At 36.6% G+C, this 23,395-nt stretch overlaps 1 protein-coding gene across 1 annotated transcript in view; it reads right to left on the reverse strand.

Moving 5' to 3' along the window:
• LOC102873568 (trichohyalin-like) overlaps window positions 1-23,164 on the reverse strand; it is a 189,232-nt gene extending 166,068 nt beyond the window's left edge. Inside the window, exons 1-6 of the mRNA XM_006897071.1 lie at window positions 23,143-23,164; window positions 19,699-19,761; window positions 18,380-18,506; window positions 17,290-17,380; window positions 7,800-7,917; window positions 1,925-2,452 (exon numbers count right to left, since the gene is read on the reverse strand). Of these exons, the coding sequence (XP_006897133.1) occupies window positions 1,925-2,452; window positions 7,800-7,917; window positions 17,290-17,380; window positions 18,380-18,506; window positions 19,699-19,761; window positions 23,143-23,164 (949 nt within the window). The remainder of the gene's footprint in view (window positions 1-1,924; window positions 2,453-7,799; window positions 7,918-17,289; window positions 17,381-18,379; window positions 18,507-19,698; window positions 19,762-23,142) is intronic.
• Window positions 23,165-23,395: the final 231 nt, after the last annotated feature.

Consider the following 23,395-nt stretch of genomic DNA (forward strand, 5'->3'; position numbering starts at 1 on the left):
AGCTTCTGCACCCTAAAGTATAACTAAAAGTCATAAAGATTAGCCATCTCGGATCACACTTATAAATTCACATTCACAGAATCAGAACACACAATCCAATGTGATGGCCAATCATTCCCCACATGTCCCGTCTCTTTCTATACCTGGATATAGTGAGAAAATATATATATTTGTATTTATATTTAGTCTATAAAAATATACACACACACATATATATAGTCAAGAGATAGATAGATAGATAGATAGATAGATAGATAGATAGATAGATAGATAGATGATAGATAGATAGATAGACAGATGATAGATAGATAGATAGATCCCTCCCTCCTCATAGATGTGATTAACCCCACTTCTACTCTCCATAGCTCTTTATTCATATCTTACCAACAGGACATATCTGATTCACAACTGTTTGCTTGCATAGCATTTATTTTGACTTTATGGTTAACCCTGTGGGGTTTAGATCTAGAGACAAAGTCTGAGGTAAAAAATAATAGAAGATACCTGGTCTGACATCTGGAACTGAATTTTCATTTTCTTTATAATCAAATCCTTTATTAAGAGATAAAGAGGTAGGAAAAAATAACTTATCCTCCCTGAATCTGTAACCTAGAAATGAATTTTCAGATTAGAAGCAGAGCCTGAATGGGTATAAAATAAAAAAAGGTGCCTTGTTCCTTCTTTACTATTAATCTTTCCACCTCTAAAATTTCAACAGAAATAAAAAAGGAACTGGTAAAAGAAATATGGTCTTAAATTAAGACCATTAATTACTAAAATACTGTCCATTTGCTGTACAGATTTAACTCATGGTTGCTGTGAAGCTGAACACTATGACACTGATGCATCAAATGCGGTAATGGTTACCCATGGTAGACAGTGTTTGGTGGACATCCCTGATTAAAACAAGCTTGGAAGTAGGAGTGGCATCCAAAACCTGAAATAGCTTGTGTCCGGAAACTCTATGAACGTGGAGAAATGATGAAAGTTATACAAGTGTTCAAGTCTTTCATTCATAGGGTCACTACGAGTCGTCTACAACTCGACGGCAATTAACAACAACACATAATATGATGCTAGGATTTTTAGTGCAATTAACACATGGGAAAAACATTACTATAGCAGTTGTCAGATAAGAGAGCATACCATTACTGTGAAAATTACAGACTTCAAAATTAAAGCACAGAGATGCTAAAATTTGACGCTTAACTCTTTATATTCACTTCATTCTTACAGAGGTACAAAGAACTTACCTGGTACTGGCACTTCAGAACACCAACTGTAGAGTTAAGAGTTTCAGAAAGAGTATAACCATTAACTTATGGAACCTTCAAAATTTAAAGTACACCGGGATCACCTCCCGATCACAAAAACGCCCAAATAGCCAGGCCCCAGTCCAGAGAGACTAATTCAAGTGAGACTCAAGTATGTATGGCTTCAGCAAACTGATTTTTATGAAAATCAACTGAAGCTTTGGAGTAATGTTCTCTTAAAGCATTGGTTATGTAATTCTCCATTTTATAGACAGGAAAAATGAAGTCACAAAAATCTAGTACTTTCAGTTCATTTGGCCTTTTGGCTAGGCAAACAGTATGAGACTTCGGTATTCACTGAAGTAAAATGAGCAATGCAAGTGCTCTGACAAGGTATAAGAGGCTCGGATTCTTCACAAAGAAGCCTTGGCACTATATAAGGTTAGGAAGGTTTTTTTCAAGGAGTTAGTATAGTCTCACAGAAGATAAGAAAGGAGACATACAAATGTTTTCCTTCTTCTTAAAGACCTGAGATTAACACTGTTTGTCACACTCGGTTCCAAGATTTATTTCAAAGTCATGAGCATAAAGTGAAGGAGAAAGGTTCCTTAAGACATTCACTGAATATATTTGTCAGTAAGAGGGCTTCCAGTAAGACTGTCCTTTATTACCTGTGTCTCTGAGGTGGAGCCGTTCCTTACTCTCTGAAAAGGGAGGAGTCCTTGGCCTGTGTCTCCTTTTTCTGTGCTCACCCAACCCCTGGTCCCTCCCAAGTAAAATTTCCTTGTTGTGAAGCTCAACCTTCTGTGAGAACTCAGGTGAAAGCTGGTCTTGGTATCGGTACCGTTTTTCAAACTTCTGAGTTCGCTGGCTATTGTTAGCCTCCCAGTCATCAGATTCAGTGGTCAGAAGCACATCTCCACTGATTCTGGGAAGTGGAGGTCTTTGAAGTCTCTTGTGACCACACTGTTTCCTTTTATGCTTCTCACTGTTCATCTGAGGATCATCCCTCATTTTGTCCCAGTGAGAAGGTGCCAGAGGTTGTTCTGGTAAACAGTGCTCTTGCAGGTCTTCCAAGTTATCCAGAGGTAATTTTGGCTTCTCCTCCCGCTGTTTCACAGGCTTGCCATCATTTCTGAGTCTAGAAGGCCTTGAGAATTCAGAACCCAATTCCCTGGCTCTTCTTGACCTTGGCTGGTCTGAGCAGAGATGATGTTGTCATTGTTGGAGAGAAGTAAAAAAAATAGAAATGCAGGTTAACTTAATGAGAGTAAGACCATACTACGTAGGTGAGAGACAAGGCCCGTTTTTAATAAATTACAGAGTAGGGGGGGGAAATTGCTTTTTCAAATTAACAAGTTTAGAAGAGATGAGCATCTTGGAATGGTCCATGCATGCATAATAGAGCCTTGATGCCAAGTCAAAAAGGGAAAAAAAAAGATTAAATTAAAGAGCATATATCTGAAAGAATTTGATTATGAATAGTTAGAATTGTAGAGTATTTTAATATTTGCCAATAATGGTGAACATTAAATTCTACTTATGAAATCATATTTGTACTTGTAATAGGGGAAAAGGGCACACTGATGGATAAATGTGAAGTTGTGCTGCCAACCCACAGGCAGCCAGTTTTCATCCACCAGCTGCTTCTTGGGAGAAAGAAGGGCAATCTCCTCCCATCTGACTTACTAACTCTGAAAATCCACTAAAGTGTCAGCTATGAGTAAGTTACAACTTGACAGTTCACAACAAAAACAATAATGAGAGAAAAGAGTTGAAGGTGTCTTCTAAAAACAAAATATATAACCCTAAAATTTAAGCTTTATAATTTCAGTCAGAAGCTTTCCAAATATTCTTATTGGAAGAAATGATACAGAATGCGCTAATTTCCATTTAGTTCAGAGGAGGAAAAATATCTCTGTGCTCTCCCTTAGGTAGTGAAGGTAAACACTCCCACTAAAGCCAAACAATAGCCCTTTATTACTACTCCAAATTCTCCCAATATACAGGGGAGGAAGTTAAAGAAAGCAGCAACCCTATGCCGCTCTTTAGATAACTCTGTTCCTAATCTTAATTAGGGAGTTCTGGTAGCTAAGAATTAAGGAATTGTACAGCCAACCCCAAGACAGGCCGTTTAAATCCACCAGGTGCTCCATGAGAGAAAGTTGTTTCATCAGCTCCCATGTGATTTCATGCCTTGCACATAATAATAATAGCAATCTTAGTTGAACTTTGGCAGAAGAAAAAAAAAAATTAAATGCCCATCAGAAAAAAAAATGGGGTTCTTACTTTTTCTTACATTTTTAAGAACTTCATGATGCTGTGTTCTTTATATAAAGACAGCTGCAGTATTTACCAACTATGCAAATGACAAAGTTTAAGCTTCAAAACCACCACAGATATGGGTACTTTTCTCAGGTCTCAATTAGTTCTACTATGAAAACAAAGGTAGCAAAACAATACACACTTGTCAAGAGTATATTTGTTTGAATTTTTTTTTTTAAAAACTAGGGAGCTCTGGTGGCCTAGTGGCAAGAAGCTGCACTGCAATCCCAAAGGCACTTGGTTCAAGGCCCCCAGTTGCTCCATGGGAGAAGGATAGGCAATCTCCTCCTGTGCCATGTCTCTGAAAATGCACTGTAGGGTCAGCTACGGGTCAGTTCCAACTCTATGATACAAAACAACATAACTATACTTAGGGGGAAAAGTTCTGAAATCCATGGAAAATTATTAAAATAGCTAGTTTATTTACATCCCCTACTAGAATGAATGAATCAATCAATCACTTGCTGATCTGTTTCTGAAAATAGCCACCATAATTTGATGAGATGTAGAGAACATAGAAGAGGACTATACAATTCGTTTTTCAATTTCTTTTCTATCTGATACTGTTACTCTGGCAAAGGAGCAAAGAAGGGGGAGAGGAGACACAAAAATTACATCACTTTTGCCACAAACAAAAAACTCAAAATGCTTCCTCTTGAGTTTTCTGAAGAAAGGTATTTACTATAATGATAACCTCTAAATGAAAACCTTTCTTCTAAGCAGTCTGTAGAAGGATTCGTTTTTACAATTTAAGGTTTTTTCATAAAAGACAAAGTAAACTAGAATAACTACTCTCCCTGATAAGATTATCTGCTCTTTTAACCAAACAACTATTTAAAGTATCTATTAACTGTTGAGAAAGAATCAACTAACTGTTGCTGTGAGTAAACATGACAGTGATGGGTTGCTTAAATAGAGGGTCACATCCAGGGAACAATGGCTTACAGTGTTACAGTGTTACCACCAATGTGCTCACAGAGAAGAGAGCTGCCTGAGTGCAGCACTCCTTTAAATGCAAGAGAAACAAGGAGGCTACTGTTTCCAACATGGATCTGTAAAACTATGATCCTTTTGCTTCTTTTCTAAAAAAATCCTTCAAACCAAATAACAATATAGACAATTTTAGGGAAATGTGCTCTGAAAATTCCAAGAACTCTCATATTGTTGACTAGGGAAAAAATACTTTTGCTAGTTCACCCATGAAACACAAAAAGACAGCAGTTGGGGAAATCTGTTTGACTCCTTTAATTTAACCATTTCAGATCAGAACAGAGACTCGTATGCTTCTTGAGATTAAGTTATTTGGCAAATATGATTAAATCCTCATAGCTTATACATATTTTTACGTGTGTGTCCACGCTTGTCTTTCAAAATGAATTCTTTTTGTTTAGATATACAAAATATCATACACACACAGTTGTAATAACTGTAGTAATTTATAGTTATTTTTCACCAAAATCACATTATTTGATTTCAACAGAAGTGTAAAGGATGTATTTTTAGAATTTATAGATTAAAAAATGAGTTGAGATTATAGTAGAAAGTTTCCTTAAAATTACATTTATCCTGTGGAAAGGATCAAATATAAACTCAAGCCTTATGATTTCACAGATCATGACTTAAAATATAAATACACACACATATGTGTGTGTATATATAATAAGTATATATCTGCAATATAAATAAGTGGCTTTGAAAGATAAACATGGCAGTCACAACAAATAGGCATGGAATTTCACAATTGATATAAATCCAGCAGATGTTTCAGACAACCCCAAATTTGTCAAAATTATATATAACCATTTTTAAAGTTTTATTAAAGAAGTAGAATAAAAGCTTAAAATAAGACAATTCTGTAATTTAAAACCATCATTATGTAAGCCAAAATCATATTAGACATAAAGAAAGTGAAGTACAATGAGAGAATAACCCTGATGTGTTGGGAAAGGATCACTGTAAAGAATATAATGATTTCTTTGTAAATATGAACTGAACTGCAATGTAGTTTCTGTAGAATTCAAGTTTGTCTAGCTCAAAAATGGCATAAAAGAGTGTATGTTTAGCAATATATAGTCTGTCACTAGTTATAAAGTTAAGACAAAAAGAATCTTGATTCTTATAGGCAAATCCTTAAGAAGCTCATTAAATCTGGTTCAAAATGTTTCCCTACAACTCTAAAAAAAAAGAGATAATTGTGTCATTCTTTATAACTACAAATTTCACAATTTGAAAAAATTAGAGAAATTGAATATTGAAAAAAATTTTTTTAAACTTAAAAGTGCCCCTGAAAAACTTCTGAATTTTTAACAGAAGAATTCTGGTCCTAAGAATATGAATCAGGTCGAGAGTATATTAGACAAAATAACCATGTTTGCTTCCCAGTCAGCAAGTTTATACAAGTGTTTAGTAGAGAAAGGAACATCAAAATTTATAAGTTCATAATACTTAATTGCTTGCTATCTTATCCAGTTAAAACAATGTTTTTCTTTTCAGAGACTATACCTCTAGAGGTGAATTAAAAGCAAAACACCAAACTACAATTCTAAGATTTCAATTAATCTTTGGATAAGCCCTTACTTTCTGGTTTCTAGCACTATAAAATAAGGCAATAATTTTTAAAAATGATGTTAATACATGATTTCATCAGAAGAACCATCACAGAGAAAATGGTGATCAAAACACGAGCATTTTACATGTGGTGGAAGAACACACCAAGCAACACAGAACACAGAATTAGGCTGCTTACCAAGGGAGCTGAGCTCTACTAAGTATGAACACTTTAGAACAATAATGGGACTGGACAAGAAAGATAATATTTGCATCATTTACATATGAATTCTTTCCACCTGACTCATAAAAAATAAACCTCTTACTTTTTTATAATAGAATTAGAGAAAAGTGATTAAGAATCAGTTTTTAAGAACCTTTGGAATCTTTGATCTTAAAATATTATTCATTTTGCAACTAAAAATTCCTCAAAAATACAAAACAAAAAAAAAACTTATTTAGATGTTTAAATAGAAGTTTCTTTCACTAATTCTAAACCCGCTTTTCAGTAAATACTGATACTGTTGTTGTTGACTCATAGAAACCTTATGAATGAAAGACCTGAACATTTGTATAACTTTCATCACTTCTCTACGTTCATAGTTTCCGGAGGCTAGCTATTTTGGAAGTGGATGTCACTCCTGTTTCACTGACACTAGGAACTATAAAAATTTATTTAACTGTAAGAGATCTTTGAAAAGGACTGAATAATACTCCTTTCCCAACACACTTGTGATATAGAGAATTAAAAAAAACACAACTTCCACCACCACACCAGCACCACACTGCAAAAGCAAGCGCTAGAGAAGCTGAACTTCAATACTATTTCTCTCTTTAGTTAAAATTATTCTATAGTGTAAGAGGAAAAAAGCATCAAAACCAAGGAATGAACAGGAAATCCTAAATTTAAGATTGCTTGTGATCCGCAGGCTAAATCATTGGCACTGGTTAAAGAAAAAAAGCACAGAAAAGAGTTTTGATTGTCTAATAATGCACAATGTACCTACTTTGTTTGTTACACTTACCTGCTTCTGAGTTTCCCAGACATCCTTGAGAAAACTCAAGTCTCAAGATTCATCTGCCATTTTGCCAGGATTTCAACCCAGTGGAAAAGGTTTGTTATGGTCAAAAAAGCATAGTCATTGCACAGCAACAAATCTCTTGTGCACTGTATTTTGACCAGAAGAGGAAATGGGCAGTGATTTCTCACTTAGAGATGGCAGATGACACACATTCAAACTGGTACAGTTTGGCCACCATCACTGAGTAAGACCCCACTGTTTCCTATTCTAGTCAAAATCCTATGCACAAGAGATGTTGGCTGCTTTGCAGAGTGTGTGATCCATCATCCATGACTGAACTATTTGAACCAGCTTGAAGGCTTGCATTTTACGTGCTTAGGATGGAATGTGGCATTCCAGGTGGCTACAGTACACAAGAACGCATGCCAAGTACTACAAAACTATATTTAAGTTTTAACAGCCAAAAAATGGTAGTCAGTCATCCAAGGAACAGAGGAATTCATTAGATTTTAAAAGAATGCAGCCATCAATTTAAGTAATTGTGAATGATAGGAGATTCTTCCCCAGGCATCTAAGGCCAATTTATGGACAAAAAGGGGTGCCCTGCAGTTGAGTTGAAGGATAGCCTTAAGTATGATATAGGCATTATTACCTCCATCTTCATAATAGTAACTCTCTCCATAAGTACTGATGCCAGATGATTCTGAAAAGTGTTTCTTTCGCCGTTTTTCTTCCTCTAACTCTTTTTCTTGCAAAATGCGAGCTATATCCTACAAATAAAGAGAGAGTATGAAAAGACATTACCATAAAATGAACAAACCCCAGACAGTGACCCTACAAGGTCAAAGGTCGACTGTAATGCTTTTATGGGCTCTATCACCTCTTACCAGACTTCCTGGAATAGTATGCTATCCAAATGCCACGGAGCCCTTGTAGCAGACGATGTAATGTACTGGGCTACCTCAAAGCACAGCAGGTCAAAGCCACCAGTTCCTCCAAGGTGAAAAGTTGTGCAGTCTCATCCCATAACAATTAACAGCCTAGAAAACCTAAGAGGAGTCTGAGTAGGAACCAACCTGAACGCAGTGGAGTTTTGGGTTTTTTAATGCACATGTCGCATGTGACTGCTCAGGAGCAGCATGACTGAAATAAGTGAAAATGGCCTATTTAAAAAAAATTAAGACAAATTAAATCTGAGGACATTCAAGGTCAGTACTTCCTAAAACTGATTATGTATCAGAATCATCTTGGGTATTGCGTAGTCTTCAGAGAATAGTATGTATGGGCCCTATCTCCAAGTTTAGTAAATTTGGCTGAGGAAAGGCTTGGAAACTACAAATAGAAGTACACTGTATTTGTATTTTAATATTTTTTTTAAAAAAAGAAAGCATAAGCGACTCTGATTTATTGTAGATAATTCCTTTTCAAAAAAAGAGAAAATGGCAGCAGATTAAGATCTGGATGCTTCACCCTCAAGCAAATTTTTAAACCGTTACTTTGTACAAGGAACTGTGTACACTGATGAATAACATTCTTTTTGACCCAAGGAAAACAAATAATTATAATAAGATTAATCAATAAATGTCACAATCCTACCTAAACCCCACTCCTCCAGTCAATTCCACTTCATGGCCACCTTGTACCAAGTTTCTGAGGCTGTAAATCTTTATGGAAGCAGAATATTTCAAGCCTCACTCTAGGAATGGCTGCTGGATTCAAACCAATGATCTCTCAGTTAGTAGGCCAACATACAGTGAACTATGTAATCAAGGCTACTTAAATGCCACCGTTGTTGTTGTATGCTACTGAGTCATTACTGACCCTCCACTGTTGTGCTGTTGTTGACTGCCGTCAAGTTGAGCATGACTCGTAGCAACCTGATGAACAAAAGATCTGAAGCCCTTCTATAACTATCATTGGTCCTCAAAGTTCTTAGAGTCTCCAGAGGCATGTTGTTTAGGAAGTGGATGCCACTCCTGCTTCCAAACACCCTCCACTTGAGTCAGCTAAAGTCACTAGACTCCTTAAGTGCCACAAAGAGATAAAATACCTAAATATATATATTATATAATTATATAATATATATATATATTATATAGATATTTTATAGAATATCTGCAGAAGCATAAATATTATTGCTTACATAAGGCAATGAATAAAATAAGTGTAATAATAAATATAAATAAAAGAATTAGTACATTCATACTATATGTGACCAAAGAACAGAATTATAAAGTAAAGTGGGGAGGGATAACAACATCAACAAAAGTATGAGCATAGTTAATTGGTCTTGATATAGTCCGCGTCAGTCAATAGTCTTATGGCAGTACAGGGTGTAGTGTGTTTTAGGTGAGGCAAGAAACTGTAAGAATAGGTCACCGGAGAGCCTTATAAACAATCTCAAGAAGGATGAAGAGGAAAAAAAAAAGATGAAGAATTATTGACAGTTTTCAGCTGCAGACAGGCAAGATAAATAAAGTGTTCTGAAGTCCCATAAAAGAGTATATACACTTTTGTGTTTAAGCACATTTCTGCAGAGAATAAGGTCCACAGCTATCAGTCACCAGTCTTAAATGCTCATACAAATATGGCAAATGGTCAAAGGGCAATATAAATTACACTTTTTCATGCTTATAAGAAAGCATGCAAATATTGCTTAGATGTTAATGAGTAAATATGAATTATTTCTATTTTTTCTCTCTCAATTTTTGAAAAATGTTCAAGTAAAGAAATTATTAAAAAAAAACTAATAGTTTGAAGAAAATTACTTAGTCTTAGTAGGCTTTCCAATTCAACTGCTTTACTATCTAAAGTTTTATTTCAATAAAATTTCTTGGTGTCTACTAGGTGCCAAGCCCTATGTCAGGTTCAGTATCTTCAGTGCCATATAAATGAATACATCAATACCCTCAGAAGAGAGACTAAAGATGGACAGAAGACTTGTTTCTACCAAATATCTACTAAAGTAGAGTTTTCCAAATATCAATACTTTTTTTCTTTTTTTTCACAGAATTAGGCGGGGGGGGGGGGAGATGTTCAAAGGCTTCTCTGCTTTTCAATCTTATAAAGAACCCACAATTTGCTAAGTGGTTTGCTGTACAAAACCCAAAAAATTTCCCCTGTTTATACCTGAGGTAAAAAGTATACGCAAAATCATTAGGCCCAGCAGAAATGCTAATTGTTTTCCTGCTGTGGAATTTAGTTGTAATGACTACACAGTAAAAAACCACAGCCACAGTGTGAAAAAGTGTAGAGTAACAAGGGGAATGCCTCTTCTGTTAGGCTTCAGGTGGTCAAGGAAGTACTTTTAATCCAGCAGAATAACAATAATGACGATCTTATTAATAATTACAATATTTTTATTAATGTCTCATTCATCTTAGCACCCAAATCTTTCCTCTTCTAAGCTATCAGTTCATTTTACAGTCAAGTTTTGTACAAGTAAGAAAATATTTGCTATGATTGAGGGAGGAAGAATCCAAATGAAAACTGATGAGAGTTTAGCTCAAGTTGGTTTCTCCTCCCTCTTTTCCATGCTGCTGTGCACCGAGTTCAATTAGGTGATTTCAACATCATTTCCTTCAAAACAAGCTAAAGATGGTAATTATTAGTCATAAACCTTGGACAGAGCTAACTAGCTTGCTTAGTCATTTTTTACATAAACAACCTTCATACTCCTCAGCTTCCTTCCTATTACAGACTGGTCTAGACTAGCATTTCTCAAGCTGTAAAATGTTCTCCAAGCAAATACAAAGTGTTCAATACAAAGCAGATCTCACGTCCAACTCTTCAAAATACACTTTAGCACATTAACAATACTGATGAAAGGGAAAAAAATCATCTCCCTATAATCCACAGTTTTCCAAATTTATTTGGTGAGAGAAGTCTCTTTTTCACATTAAAAGACTTAACATACAAACGTTGCAGCTGTTAGATGCCAGAGTCAATTTTCAATGCATAGCAAACTCATACGACAGACAAACTGTCCAATAGTATTTTCTAGGCTATAAACTTTATGGAGTGGAAGGAGAAGTGGCATCCACTTCCATAATAGCTTGCCTCCAGAAACCCTTTAAACCTGGAGAGAGGATGAAAGGCACCCAAGCGTCAAGGACGCTCCTTCATAGGGTCGCTATGAGTTGCCTGTGACTTGACGGCACTTAACAACAACAACAACAAACTTTATGGAAACATATCACCAAGTGATTTTGCTGGGTTAGTTCAAACGGTTCAACCACTGTGCCATCAGGGATCCTCTGCATAGCATCAGTGTTTTACAAATCACAATCTGGGAATAGGGAATGCTGAAATAATGCTTAAAATGTTCCAAAGTAAGTTTCAACTAATTTTTTATTAACCAAGTAGGTGTACTGTGATTTAATCTGCAGGAAAAGCCTTGTTTCATGAAACATTCCCTACTGGCTTAAAAACACTGATTCAAGAAGATCAAAGATCACAGCTTTCAATATGGATTACACATCTCAACACCAATAAAACAAAAGTCCTTACCACTTAGACAAACAGGCAACATCATGATAGATGGAGAAAAGATTAAAGTTATCAAAATTTCATTTTACTTGGATCCACAATCAGTATCCATGGTAGCAGCAATTAAGAAATCAAAAGACAAATTACATTAGGCATATCTGAGGTCAAGGACATCCTTAAAGTGTTAAAGAACAAAGGTGTCAATTTAAAACTAAGGTGGCAAACCATGGTATTTTTAATTGCTTTGCATGTATGCACAAATTGGACAATGGAAAGGAAGACAGTTATTTAAGATGCCATGGAATGCCAAAAGAACAAACAAGTCTGACTTAGAGGAAATGCACCAAGGGTGTTCTTAGAGGGAAAAATGTCTCATACTTTGTGGACATTGTCAGGAGGCTCCAGTCTTTGGGGAAAAAGATACATGCTGGGAAAGACAGAGGGTTAGCAAAAGAGAAGACTGTCAAAGATTTAGTCTGACTCAGCAACTGCAACAATGGCCTTGAGCGTGGTAGAGATCATGATGATAGTGCAGAAGAGGACAAGGTTTCTTAGATATGGAAAGGGTTAACATAAGCTTGAAAATGTTGTTGATTGCCATAGGGTCAAGCATGACTCAGTGACCTTAAGAACCAAAGGCCTGAAGCCTTTAACTATCATCATTTCTCCAAGTTCATAGTTTCCAGAGGCATGTGGTTTAGGAAGTAGATGCTTCCAAACTGGTCTTAAACTGGGAACTCCACCAAATACTGTCGACCATGGGCAGCCTTTATGGCATTTGACCCATAGTAATGCAAGGTTCAACTTCACAGCAAACCCAGATTACCTCAGTACAGCAAATTGACAGAAGACTGATGTACAATTTAGAAAGATGTTCCTCCAAAATAGTAACCCTCGGGCCCAATCAACATTTAAATATAACGGCCCTCCATGTATGTATGTATATGTATATGTACTTGTATATGTATATATGTATGTGTATATATATATAAACAAAAGATAAACAATAGGCCTGAAGTCTTTCTATAACTATCATCATTTCTCCAAGTTCATAGACTTTCTAGAAGCATGTGGTATAGGAAGGGGATGTTGCTCCTGCTTCCTAACCTTAATCTGAGAGCTCCACCAAGTACTGCCCATAATGGGTAGTCAATATGGTGTTTGACACACCTATGGCACAGCAACTCTAAGTTACTTCAGTAGAGCAAATAGATCACTGTCATTCATCTGGCAAGTTCCATCCGCTGACACCACTTGGGGATGAAAATAAAGCCACAAGAGCCCCAAGCATTTCATAGGTGTCCCTCCTCAAGATGTGAGACACCATCATATCATCCAGTATAAAAACCAATTCACAACACAATAGACATCAGCCTGCTGGCATAACCAAGCACTACGACATTTTTAAATACCAGCACGTCCAAATGCTGGTGGACTAAGAGCCAGAGACCTCCAATTCATCTGGCAAGTCCCATCTACGGACACTCACATGGGGACAAAAATAAAGCCACAAGAGCCCTGAGTATTCCCTATGTGTCCCTCCTTGAGACACGAGATGGCATCATACCATCCGGCATAAAACTCGATGCACAATACGATAACCATCAGCCTGCAGGCACAGCCTGGTATTTTTAAATACTGGCATGCCCAAATGCTGGCTGACTAATAGCCAGAGACCCCCAATTCATCTGGGGGTTACTGTCGAATTATTGTTAGAAGGGAAGAGAAAGGAAAACTATTACACTAAACTATTACAATCCTTTAAGAACTAGTACTCTCACTAGAAAAGTCAAGTTTATTGATTTGGGATGAACATTCTTTTAAGTGGTATGGCAGTGATTTTCACGGAAGTTAAGGCAGGTAAAATCCCAAAAGGACTACTTTGAGAGAGCACAAACGAAGAATAGAACCATTCGGTATCACTAGGAAAAAGAAAAATCTTTTTCTCATTCGAAGTCTGTCTCTCACACTCCCCTTTCTGAACATATATGAAGGAGCTTATTTTTTTAAATGTCTAAACACACATGAAATTTTACATAGCTAAAATGTGTGGCTATTTGAATTGATTCTCTAAATATTACCAATATGAAAACACTTCATGGTTGACTTACATAGTTTCAATATAAGCCAGTAAATAATCCTACCCTACACAGTTCATATTATAAATGGTTTTACATTGTTGGACTAGCATTATGAGATTTTCAGAATATATTTGGCTATTCTAACATTTACATAAAAAATGATATTCCATAAAATATTTTCATTTTTACATACTGGATTTGCATTCAAACATAGACATACATAGCTATAGGTATACACACATATATACACAATTAAGAGTTCTGTTTATGAATATGTGTCTTAGAAGAACTACAAAGTGTTCCATAGTGAGACTTTGTCTTATATACTCAGGACATTTTATCAGAAGAGGGCAATCACTAAAGAACATCATGCTTTGACTGTGTGTTGCTTTCCAGAGTCTGGCCCATAATCCAGTTAGGTGCTGAAAAGACTCACTACAACTCTTCTGACCCTCCCATTCTAGGGCTTCCACCTTTAATTCTTCCTACTCTAATTAGCACTGCAGCTCACTCAAATGTTAAAAATTTGAGCCTCTTTAGTTTCACTGTGCTGGCCATGACTGAACTGGTTATAAAAATGCAGTAAAATTTTATTGCTCCCCCCAAAAAGAGAGGGATGCTAATTCACTCATACAACTGCTTAACTGTACTAGTTCTCACACATACTGTTTACATACACACAATATTAATGCACCAAACAGGCCTTGGTACACAACTTGACAACACAAAATAACAGATAACATGCATTTGGCAAATAAAACATTTTTCAACAACAAATTTATTAATATAGATATAATTCTCTGAAAAATAACAAAACACTAGTCAGCTATAAGTCAGTTTTTCTATGATAAAAAACTATTTTGGCACAGTTGTTGCTGTTGTGAATCACTGAGTCAGAACTGGCCCATCGCTGACCTTTCAGCAGGGTTTCCCAGGCAGTAAATCACAGGAGAAAGAGACTGTCCATCTTCCTCCCACGGAATCGCTGGTGCATTTAAACCATGGACCTTTGGACTGGCTGTCCAGTTTCTTACCCCTGAGCCACAAGAGCTCGCTCTTGGCACAGTACTCATCTTCTAATAAAGAAGTATGACAAGCAAAATCTCTGAATGGAGTTTTTAAAGGTTAGTTAGTCTTACTAAACTTCACTAACTGATTTCTGATTCAACCTCTCTAATACACTGGGGAAGGCAAGATATTCCAGTTGGTCAAAAAGATGTGAAGGGCAAGCTAGCAGGAGACAAGTAAAGCAAGGAAACTGTTTGCAGACCACTCAAATCACACTACGTAGGAACATTTGACTTGTGTGTATTTATCCTTTCTAATTTTGTACAGAGCTCTGGTGGCCTAGTGGCAAGAAGCTGCGCTGCAGTCCCAAAGCCATGTGGTTCAAGGCCACCAGCTGTTCTGTGAGAGAAGGATGTGTAATCTCCTCCCATGTGATTACAACAATTCTGTAAATATTTTTTCTATAAATAAGGGGACAGGGTTTTCATAAGGGGAAGCTTATAGTGGCGAGGAAAACACTTCAAAAGTACAATTACTAAATTAATATCTACCAGAGGATTTGTATAATCACAACAAATCTTCAGAGTATGTACAATTTTCATGACTAACTCCATTTGGTTACTGTACATACCCTGAATGGTTTAAATAAGGTAATGTGTGACTAACTTCATTTGAGGGAGCTCTGGTGGCCTAACTGGTAGGAAGTTGTACTGCCAACTCAAAGGCAGGCAGTTCAAAACCACTCGATACTCCTCAGGAGAATGAGGTACGGTCTCTTACCATATGATTTACAGCCTTTGAAAACTCACTGAAAGGTCAGCTGACTCAGTTCTGACTTGATGAGAAGAGTTATTTGGAATCTTTGGTTTTATAAGATTAAAGTATATAACAAATGTAAAGAAGTTAAGATTCACTCCAAGGTCAGTCTAATAGCAAAGCCCACATGCTTTCCGCTTTGTTGTTGTTTGATGTTTAGTTGAAACCAACCCATAGCTAACCCTTCAGAGAGTTTTCAGAGGCAGTTAATCACACAGAAGGAGAATGCCCATCCTATTCCTGCGCAGCAGCTGGTGGATTTGAACTGGATGCCTTTAGGACTGCAGTGCAACCAACTTCTTACAACTAGACCACCAGAGCTCTCTATTTTCTCTTGTAGTACCACAGTATCTGTAAGTTAGAAGCATTCTGTCAAGAGATCTAAATTACAAACATGTCCCTGGCACCATATTATAGCTTTGGACCAGTCACTTAAGTCTTTCACAACTTATTTTTTTCCCCCAATTAAGCACGGCAATGCTTATTTTATATAATATTACCACAAGATTATTTACTAAAATTTTTTTAAAATTTCAGTTCTTCATGAATGGATGATTTTGGCATAAAATAAAATGTTTTGGTTTCTCTTTCTATCCTGTTCTTTCCCAGAAAGAGGGTGGGGGTGGGGGGATGAAAATCACAGAACACCAGTAGCATTTATGAGAAGCCAACCTCAACTACTCTGACATTTTTAACACAGTAGATTTCCTGTCGACAAAATAGAATCACTTCTTTCAGTTCCCAGTTGCATCCTCAAAGCTGACTTAACTACAAAGAAGAAACACATCCTGTGGTAAGAAAAAAACCCCCTGTTGATAACAGGAAGGATCAAAAATAATTCCTTAAACTCACATGCAGCTCTGACTATCAAATAATCATTGTTTGCTTCCTGAAGAAATAAGTAACACTCATCTGGTACCAAAAAGAGAAAGCTTATAGAAACAAGAGCGGCTCACAGTGAGAATAGCAGGTTGCACAGTCTAGTTTACTCATAACGCTGATGACATCTATTTAATAGGGTGATGACCTGTGTACTTTGCCCAGGACAATTTCAGTTATTCAGTTACCAGTTTCCTCTTTAATCCTTAACAATGCCTGTGTAAAAAAGAAGTCATACGGCCAATCTACTATTAAAAATGACACATTATTTTTACGCTTATAAGTAAGTCAGTGACAAAGAACAGGACAGGAAGTGTGAAAGAATGCAAACACAAAATAAACGAAAATGCACAGTGAAATTAAATTATTTGTAGGAAGTGCCATAAACAGAGTACAAAATAACAAGCAAACTACTGTTGCTAACTTCAATCATTTCCAGCCTTAAAAATAATTTGACTTAGTAATTCAGACTCAAATGTATTTGTTCTTTGAGCTAGCTTTATCTTGGGATGGGAGAGAGAAATAATCAAGAAAAGAGAGAGCACTGGGCAGCCTCTCACAATGACTCAACTCCTGCTCAGACTACACTCATGTCTGCTCTTTCAAAAGTTGTTAAAATGATCTATGGGCAGACAGCCACTTTATGTCAAATTATCCATTACCATCTCCTAAGACTTTTTAACACTTGCACAACTGATCAAGAGGCATTAAGACTGACCCATGAAGGGCAATGTTTCATCTGTTCCACACCAAGGAGTAGAATACTGCATCTTCTCAATTATGAATCCACATTGAATTCAAGAACAGATAAAGTTATTTGCTCTGGGGCTAAGCACATTTTCTTCTTGGAAGAAGGGCATTAAATTTTACCTCATCTTTCTTCTCCTGAATACGTCGTCTCTCTGCCTCAATTGTCAGCTTCTCCTGGATTTCCTGAGCAATTTCACAGTCCTGTTGTTCACTAAAAAACAAAGGGGAAAATAAAGAGAAAAAGGAATAATTATCCCTAAATAAGTAGCACCATTATATATTCATTAGGGGATAGTATGTATTTTTACCTCAACCCTCACACTCACACAGTGAGACAAAGTTGGTATCACATTTCAAAAACTGATTTAACCAAATCATTTCCCCAAGATTATAAAGAAAATAAGGGGCAGGCACTATAATGAAAAACATCAGATATTCCTATACCACGTCACATCACTTTAAGGAGGTCACTCTACAAAAAGAAGTTTTCTGCAGATTCTGCCAATGAAATTTAAAGTATGAGGTCAATGTCAACTAATTATTTATTTATATACACACATAAAATTTACAGAAAAAGTTCAAGAGTAAGGTCATTAAATGTCAATAATACTGTAGTTACCTAAAGGTCATATGAAGGTGAAAATCATATTTATAAGATTTTAATTATGTATGTTTTTAAATGGTTAGCATAAAAACTTTAAAATTACAGCTAAAATACATAACAGTGTAATTGTACATGCCCCAGGTTTGTTCCCACAGGAGAAGGCACTCAGGCTGATGTCAATATTCTAAATACCCTATCCACTCAGGATACCAAATGTTTGAATGCTTCTACCATAGTTTCTGTGGCATCTGTACAATCCACAATGATCTAAACAACACCTACTAAAGACTACATATTGTATTTAATAAAATAATTCCCATTCACTATGTTTTATAAAATTAATCACCACTGAACTATGCCACCATTATACTCTCTTACCACACAGGGGTTTTATTCTTGAAGTATACTTAAAGGCAAAAGGTCCCAAAATATACTCAAGTAATTTAACCATAGAATATAAATTTTTCAAATAAAAAAAAAACAAAAACTGTTGAATAGCCAACATAGAATCTGAAATCTAATAGTGAAAGGAGTTGGACAAGAGAGGACTCTCCTCTCCAGACACTCAGTCCTATCATGCCTCCCTCCCACGTCCCAAATCCTTACAGGTCTTTGTAGCGCTTCTGGAGCTGAGCCTGGGCTTTCAGATCTTCTTCTTGGAGTTGCTTAGCTACTTTGAGATCATGTTGGACCAAACGGTTTCGCTGAACATTTGAGGCTAAATGATGTTCAACTGGTGAGAAAGAATGAGATGTGAAAAGTTATCAATGCTTTGGCTTGTTAATGAACTTTGTAATAAACTTCATTATCTATCACTTTACATTATGTTATCAACAGTGCTGTATAATAAGCAGGTATTATTATATACCATAGAGTCTGAATTGATTGTCCATCTTTCTCCTGTGGTAGATTTGAACCACATGCCTTTAAATTGCCAACATAACTCCTTACCACTAAACTACCAGAGCTCACTAATAAGCAGTATAGGAATTATTATTTCCATTTTTTCACTAAGTGAAAAGAGGGTCAAATAGGTTAAATTATTTGACATATCAAAAAGTGACAGTGCCAGAATTTCTACACAATTATTCAGAAGGACAGTGCTCGATTACATGGTAACTATTTACCAACCAGTTTCTAATTCTTAATTTTATACTAACACATGAATTAATGATCCACAAATCAGAATTATTCATGTTAGTGGTGGATGTGGTGGCTGCTAGCTGTTTAATGAGTCAACCCTCAGTTCAAGAAACCAAAATGATATAGAGAAGGACTGTTGAGTGGGTTTTCTTAGCTGTAGCCTTCACAAAAGAAATTCACCAAGCTTTTCTTCCACAGTGTCCCTGGGCAGCTTCAAACTACCAACCTTCATATTGGCAGGTAATCAGAGACTACTTATGCCTTCCAGGCTTCTATTATGAATGGTAGATAATCTAATATGTACTTTCACATTCTACAGATGACTAGATTTTATTTCCATGATGTATCTCCATACATTCAAAAAAATCCACAGTGTGACCTGACCTAAATACTACTGTTGCCTGAAAAAAAAAAAAGTTCAAAAAATCAAAAAGATGTTCATGGCTCTATCTTAAAGGGAGGAACAGATCATTATGTCTGCCTTCTGCATATGCCATGTACGTCTACAAGGACAGTCTCTCTCTTATTATACTGAGGTAAGGAAAAGAGTCAATTTCCACTTTTTCCTCCATTAGAAGAACTAGCTATCTTCCAATCCCTGCTGTCTTACTTCAAAATATTCAGAACTTCACTCTTCACCAAGGTGTCATTTGCCTGCATAAAACCTTCATGATGAAGGTGGCTATGTTCTCTTTTAGCCTCACCCCAATAAGGCAGCCTCAAGCTACTACTAAAATGAGCCACTCAGTGAAGCAACATGACTAAGGAGGGTGATTACTCACTCTCTTGTTCCTGCAGGCTGTGGGCCAGGGTGTGGTCTTCCAGGACAGCAAAATCACGGCAGACTGCCAGGGTTGAGGGAAAAGCAGACAACAGCTCATAAGTAAGACTTCAACATACAAAGAATATTTCTTTTTGTTCAATTAAAAACAACAATTCTAATATTTCAAAAGATTAACTTTAAACTTTGCCATAAACAGAATAGTGGCTAGTCTTTATTCACAATGTTCCACTGGGACTGTTTCAGTGCCACACAAGCAGACAATGTCACAAGATAATGGTTGACTTTGATTCCTGACCTTTGCAGGGGATGGAAGGTTCAGATTTTCCAGTGCACTTCAATAAGAAAAGGGGAGATTTTTGTTGTTGATGTGTTAGGTGCTGTCAAGTCTGAGCCAACTCGTATTACAACCTTGCATATAATGGATGGAAACCCTGCCTGATCCTGCAACCATTCTCAGGAGTAATGCTTAAGCCCATTGTTGCAGTTAGTTTGTCAATCCATTCTGTTGAGCGTCTTTGCTGACTCCTCTACATTTTCAAGCATGATGTCCTCCGCCAAGAATTGGTCCTTGTTTTGGTGACATAATAAAAGAGCCAACAATGGTTTGCATCTTTCCCCTAAGAGATACTGTGTTCTAGCTCAAATAAAAGGAATTATAAGAAATCTAGTTTATGCTTCAGTCATCTGTTATTCAGAGATAATTTCTAACATAGTGTCTTCCTTCATTATCTCCTCTGGTAGAAGCAAATCTCTGCGTTCTTTAACGGTACCACATCGTCTGATATGTATTAGATTCAATGTGTCAGTTTTTCTCTAAAGCCAAAACTACCCCCCAATGAGTTACAAATGGAGAGTAAATGAGAACTCTGGCTGTAGATGAGGAGAACAAGGGTCTGCTCTGAACTCTGCCTCTTCTCAAAGACCTAGGAAGAGTATTTGTTTTCTAGGAAACAAAATGAGGGATGATGGTCTCCAAGTCTATTCTACCCCAAAATCCAATTAAAATTACTGCAGCTTAAAATACAAAAGACAGACCAAACAAAAGCATATATAAGGAAACAAAATATTACAGACAATTATCTTCAAATGTGCCATTCTGATCATTTGGTTTAAAGCCAGGTAGTTTAGAAAAAAAAGAACTCTGGTGGCTTAGTGGTTAAGGAGCTGCACTGCCAACCCAAAGGCAGGTGGTATGAATCTACCTGCTCCATGAGAGATGGATGGGCAGTCTCCTCCTGTGTGATTAATTGCTTCTGAACACCCACTGGAGGGTCAGCTATGAGTTGATTCTGACTTGATGGTATACAACAACAAAGTTTAGGGGATATGGTTATTTTCTCTTCCAAATATCTAGCTTAAATTCAAAACCAAACAATTCCAATCTATTGAATAAGTATGTATTATAAAAATTTAGACATGAATCAAAAACATAGCTAATTTGCAATTATTTGCTATGAATCAGAAAGCTGGACAATGACTAGAGATAATAGAAAGATAATTGATGCCTCTGAGTTGTGCTAGAGAAGAGTTTTGAATATACCATGGATTGCTAGGAGAACAAACATTCATCTTTGAGTGAAACCAGGCTGCTCCTTGGAGGCAAGGATTCTGAAATTCTGACATATTTTGGACATGCTGCAAGGAGGGACCAATCCTTGGAGAGGGACATCATGCTGAGAAGGTTGGAGGTACAGTGCAAGAGAGAAAGACCTTCGATGAGATGGATTGATTGAGTGACTGGGGTGATGGGGGTCAGGTGTGTCAGAGATGATGAAATGGTCTCATAATAGAGCACTGAGCTATTGTACATAAGGTCGCTATGAGTCAAAAGCAACTCGATGGCACATAACAACATTAATATTAATACTGACATTTTTCATCAAAATTTAATAAGGGAAATTGTACTACACTAATTCAAGTCTTTAAAGGTTCTACCCAACAAACAAGATTTCAACTGTGCTCCTGCTGGTGGTGTGGTAACAGGTATCACATCCGTTTACTCTGTTACTGTGACCTTGTCAATCCATCTTGTTGAGGGTCTTCCTCTCTTCTGCTGATCCCTCCACTTTTCCAAGCATTAAGTCCTTTTCCAGGGAATTCTTTTGTTAAGTAAAGCAAAATCTTAGAGGAAATTCTAATCCACCCAGTGGCTTATCTGGAGAAAAAAAAAATCTGACTATCTGCTCTCATAAATATTCCAACCTAGGAAATAGGAGAGTTTTACTCTGTACTGTAGAGTTGCTACACCTTTTTACTGACTCCATAGCAATGGCTGAGTCAACTTGATGGTACATAACAGTATTTTAGCAAGAACTCCTCCCTTCAGTCTCGTCAAAAATGAACACCTGTCATCCAATTATCCTTTAACAACCAAATCCAGTATCCTGTCCCAAGAAATAACATCATTTCCAAATAATCTTTCCAATTTAACTCTATAAGTAAAAGTGAAAAAAGAAGCCATACCCTTATTTTTTTTTTTAATCCAAAGGGGGCAATTCTCTCTTTAAAAACAAAAACAATACAAAAAAAAATAATTCTTATAACTCAATTTTTACAAGCTTCCACCACATAAAAATGCTTGGATTAATAATACCCTCACTAGAGCTATTTCTTTCAACTATTGCCACTTCTGTGTTGATGGAATTTTGTGAATTCTTCTGGTTTTGTGTAAATGCTATTAGCCGCAGATGGCATGTATACACGTTCACTGCTTTGAGAACAGGAATTAAGTTTGCTTTCTTTTGTTCTACACACATGAAAAATATCCTCTGTGAGAAAGATTTTGCAGAGATACTTTAAGAATATTTAGCAATTACTGGAATCATAACTGACATTTATACAGAACTTTCACATTTTTTCCTTTCACGTTTACTGTTTCTAACCACTTGAAAGTAGTTTTATCAACATCTTAATTGTATTCATGAAGGAACACTAAGTAAGGCTCATAGTCTAGTGAACTGGAAATCAAATCCAAACCTTCAAGTCCCAAGTACTTCTGTTAAAAATAAAAAACAAACAACAAAAAAAAAACCTCCTCAAGAAAATAGTATGTGTGCTCCAATGTGTGACAGAAAAGGGTGGCATTATTAAACACTTATGGCAAATGTGCATTAAAGGGAAAAGAAACCCGAAAACATAGACCCCCAAATTCATGGAGCTGAAACCAACTCAGAGCTGACTCTTCAGTGAATTTTCAGAAGCTGTAAATCACACAGGAGATAGATTTCTAGTGGATTTGAACCAGCAGAGACAGAGAGCTGCCACGTCTGGTTTAGCAACACAATTCCCTAATCACTAGGCAACCAGAGTTCCCTAAGGTGAATTATTTGTTCTTTGAAATGAAGGAAAAAAAGAAAACCTAGGGAAGGGTGATAATTTGTGTTAAAAAAGTAATTTACAAGCCCCCAAAGAGAGTAAGAAGTGACATACTATGTGTCATTACCTTTCACATATTCTTTGGGCATGTTTTAGGAAAGGCTTTTCCTTGGAGAAGAGTATCATGCTTAGGAAGGTGGAGGGATGGCAAACGAAGGGAAGACCCTCAACCAGGTGAACTGATTCAGTGACTGCAATGGGCTCACGAGGATCAGAGGCTGTGATGATGGCACCACATAGGATAGGGTCCCAATCTGTTGTTCATAGGGTCTTTATGAGTCATATTCAACTAGACAACACCTAACGACATAATCTCTCAA

The sequence above is a fragment of the Elephantulus edwardii genome, unplaced genomic scaffold, assembly GCF_000299155.1.
Source record: "Elephantulus edwardii isolate Elephantulus edwardi_28Jun2011 unplaced genomic scaffold, EleEdw1.0 scaffold00199, whole genome shotgun sequence".
In the NCBI taxonomy this organism is placed as follows: Eukaryota; Metazoa; Chordata; class Mammalia; order Macroscelidea; family Macroscelididae; genus Elephantulus; species Elephantulus edwardii.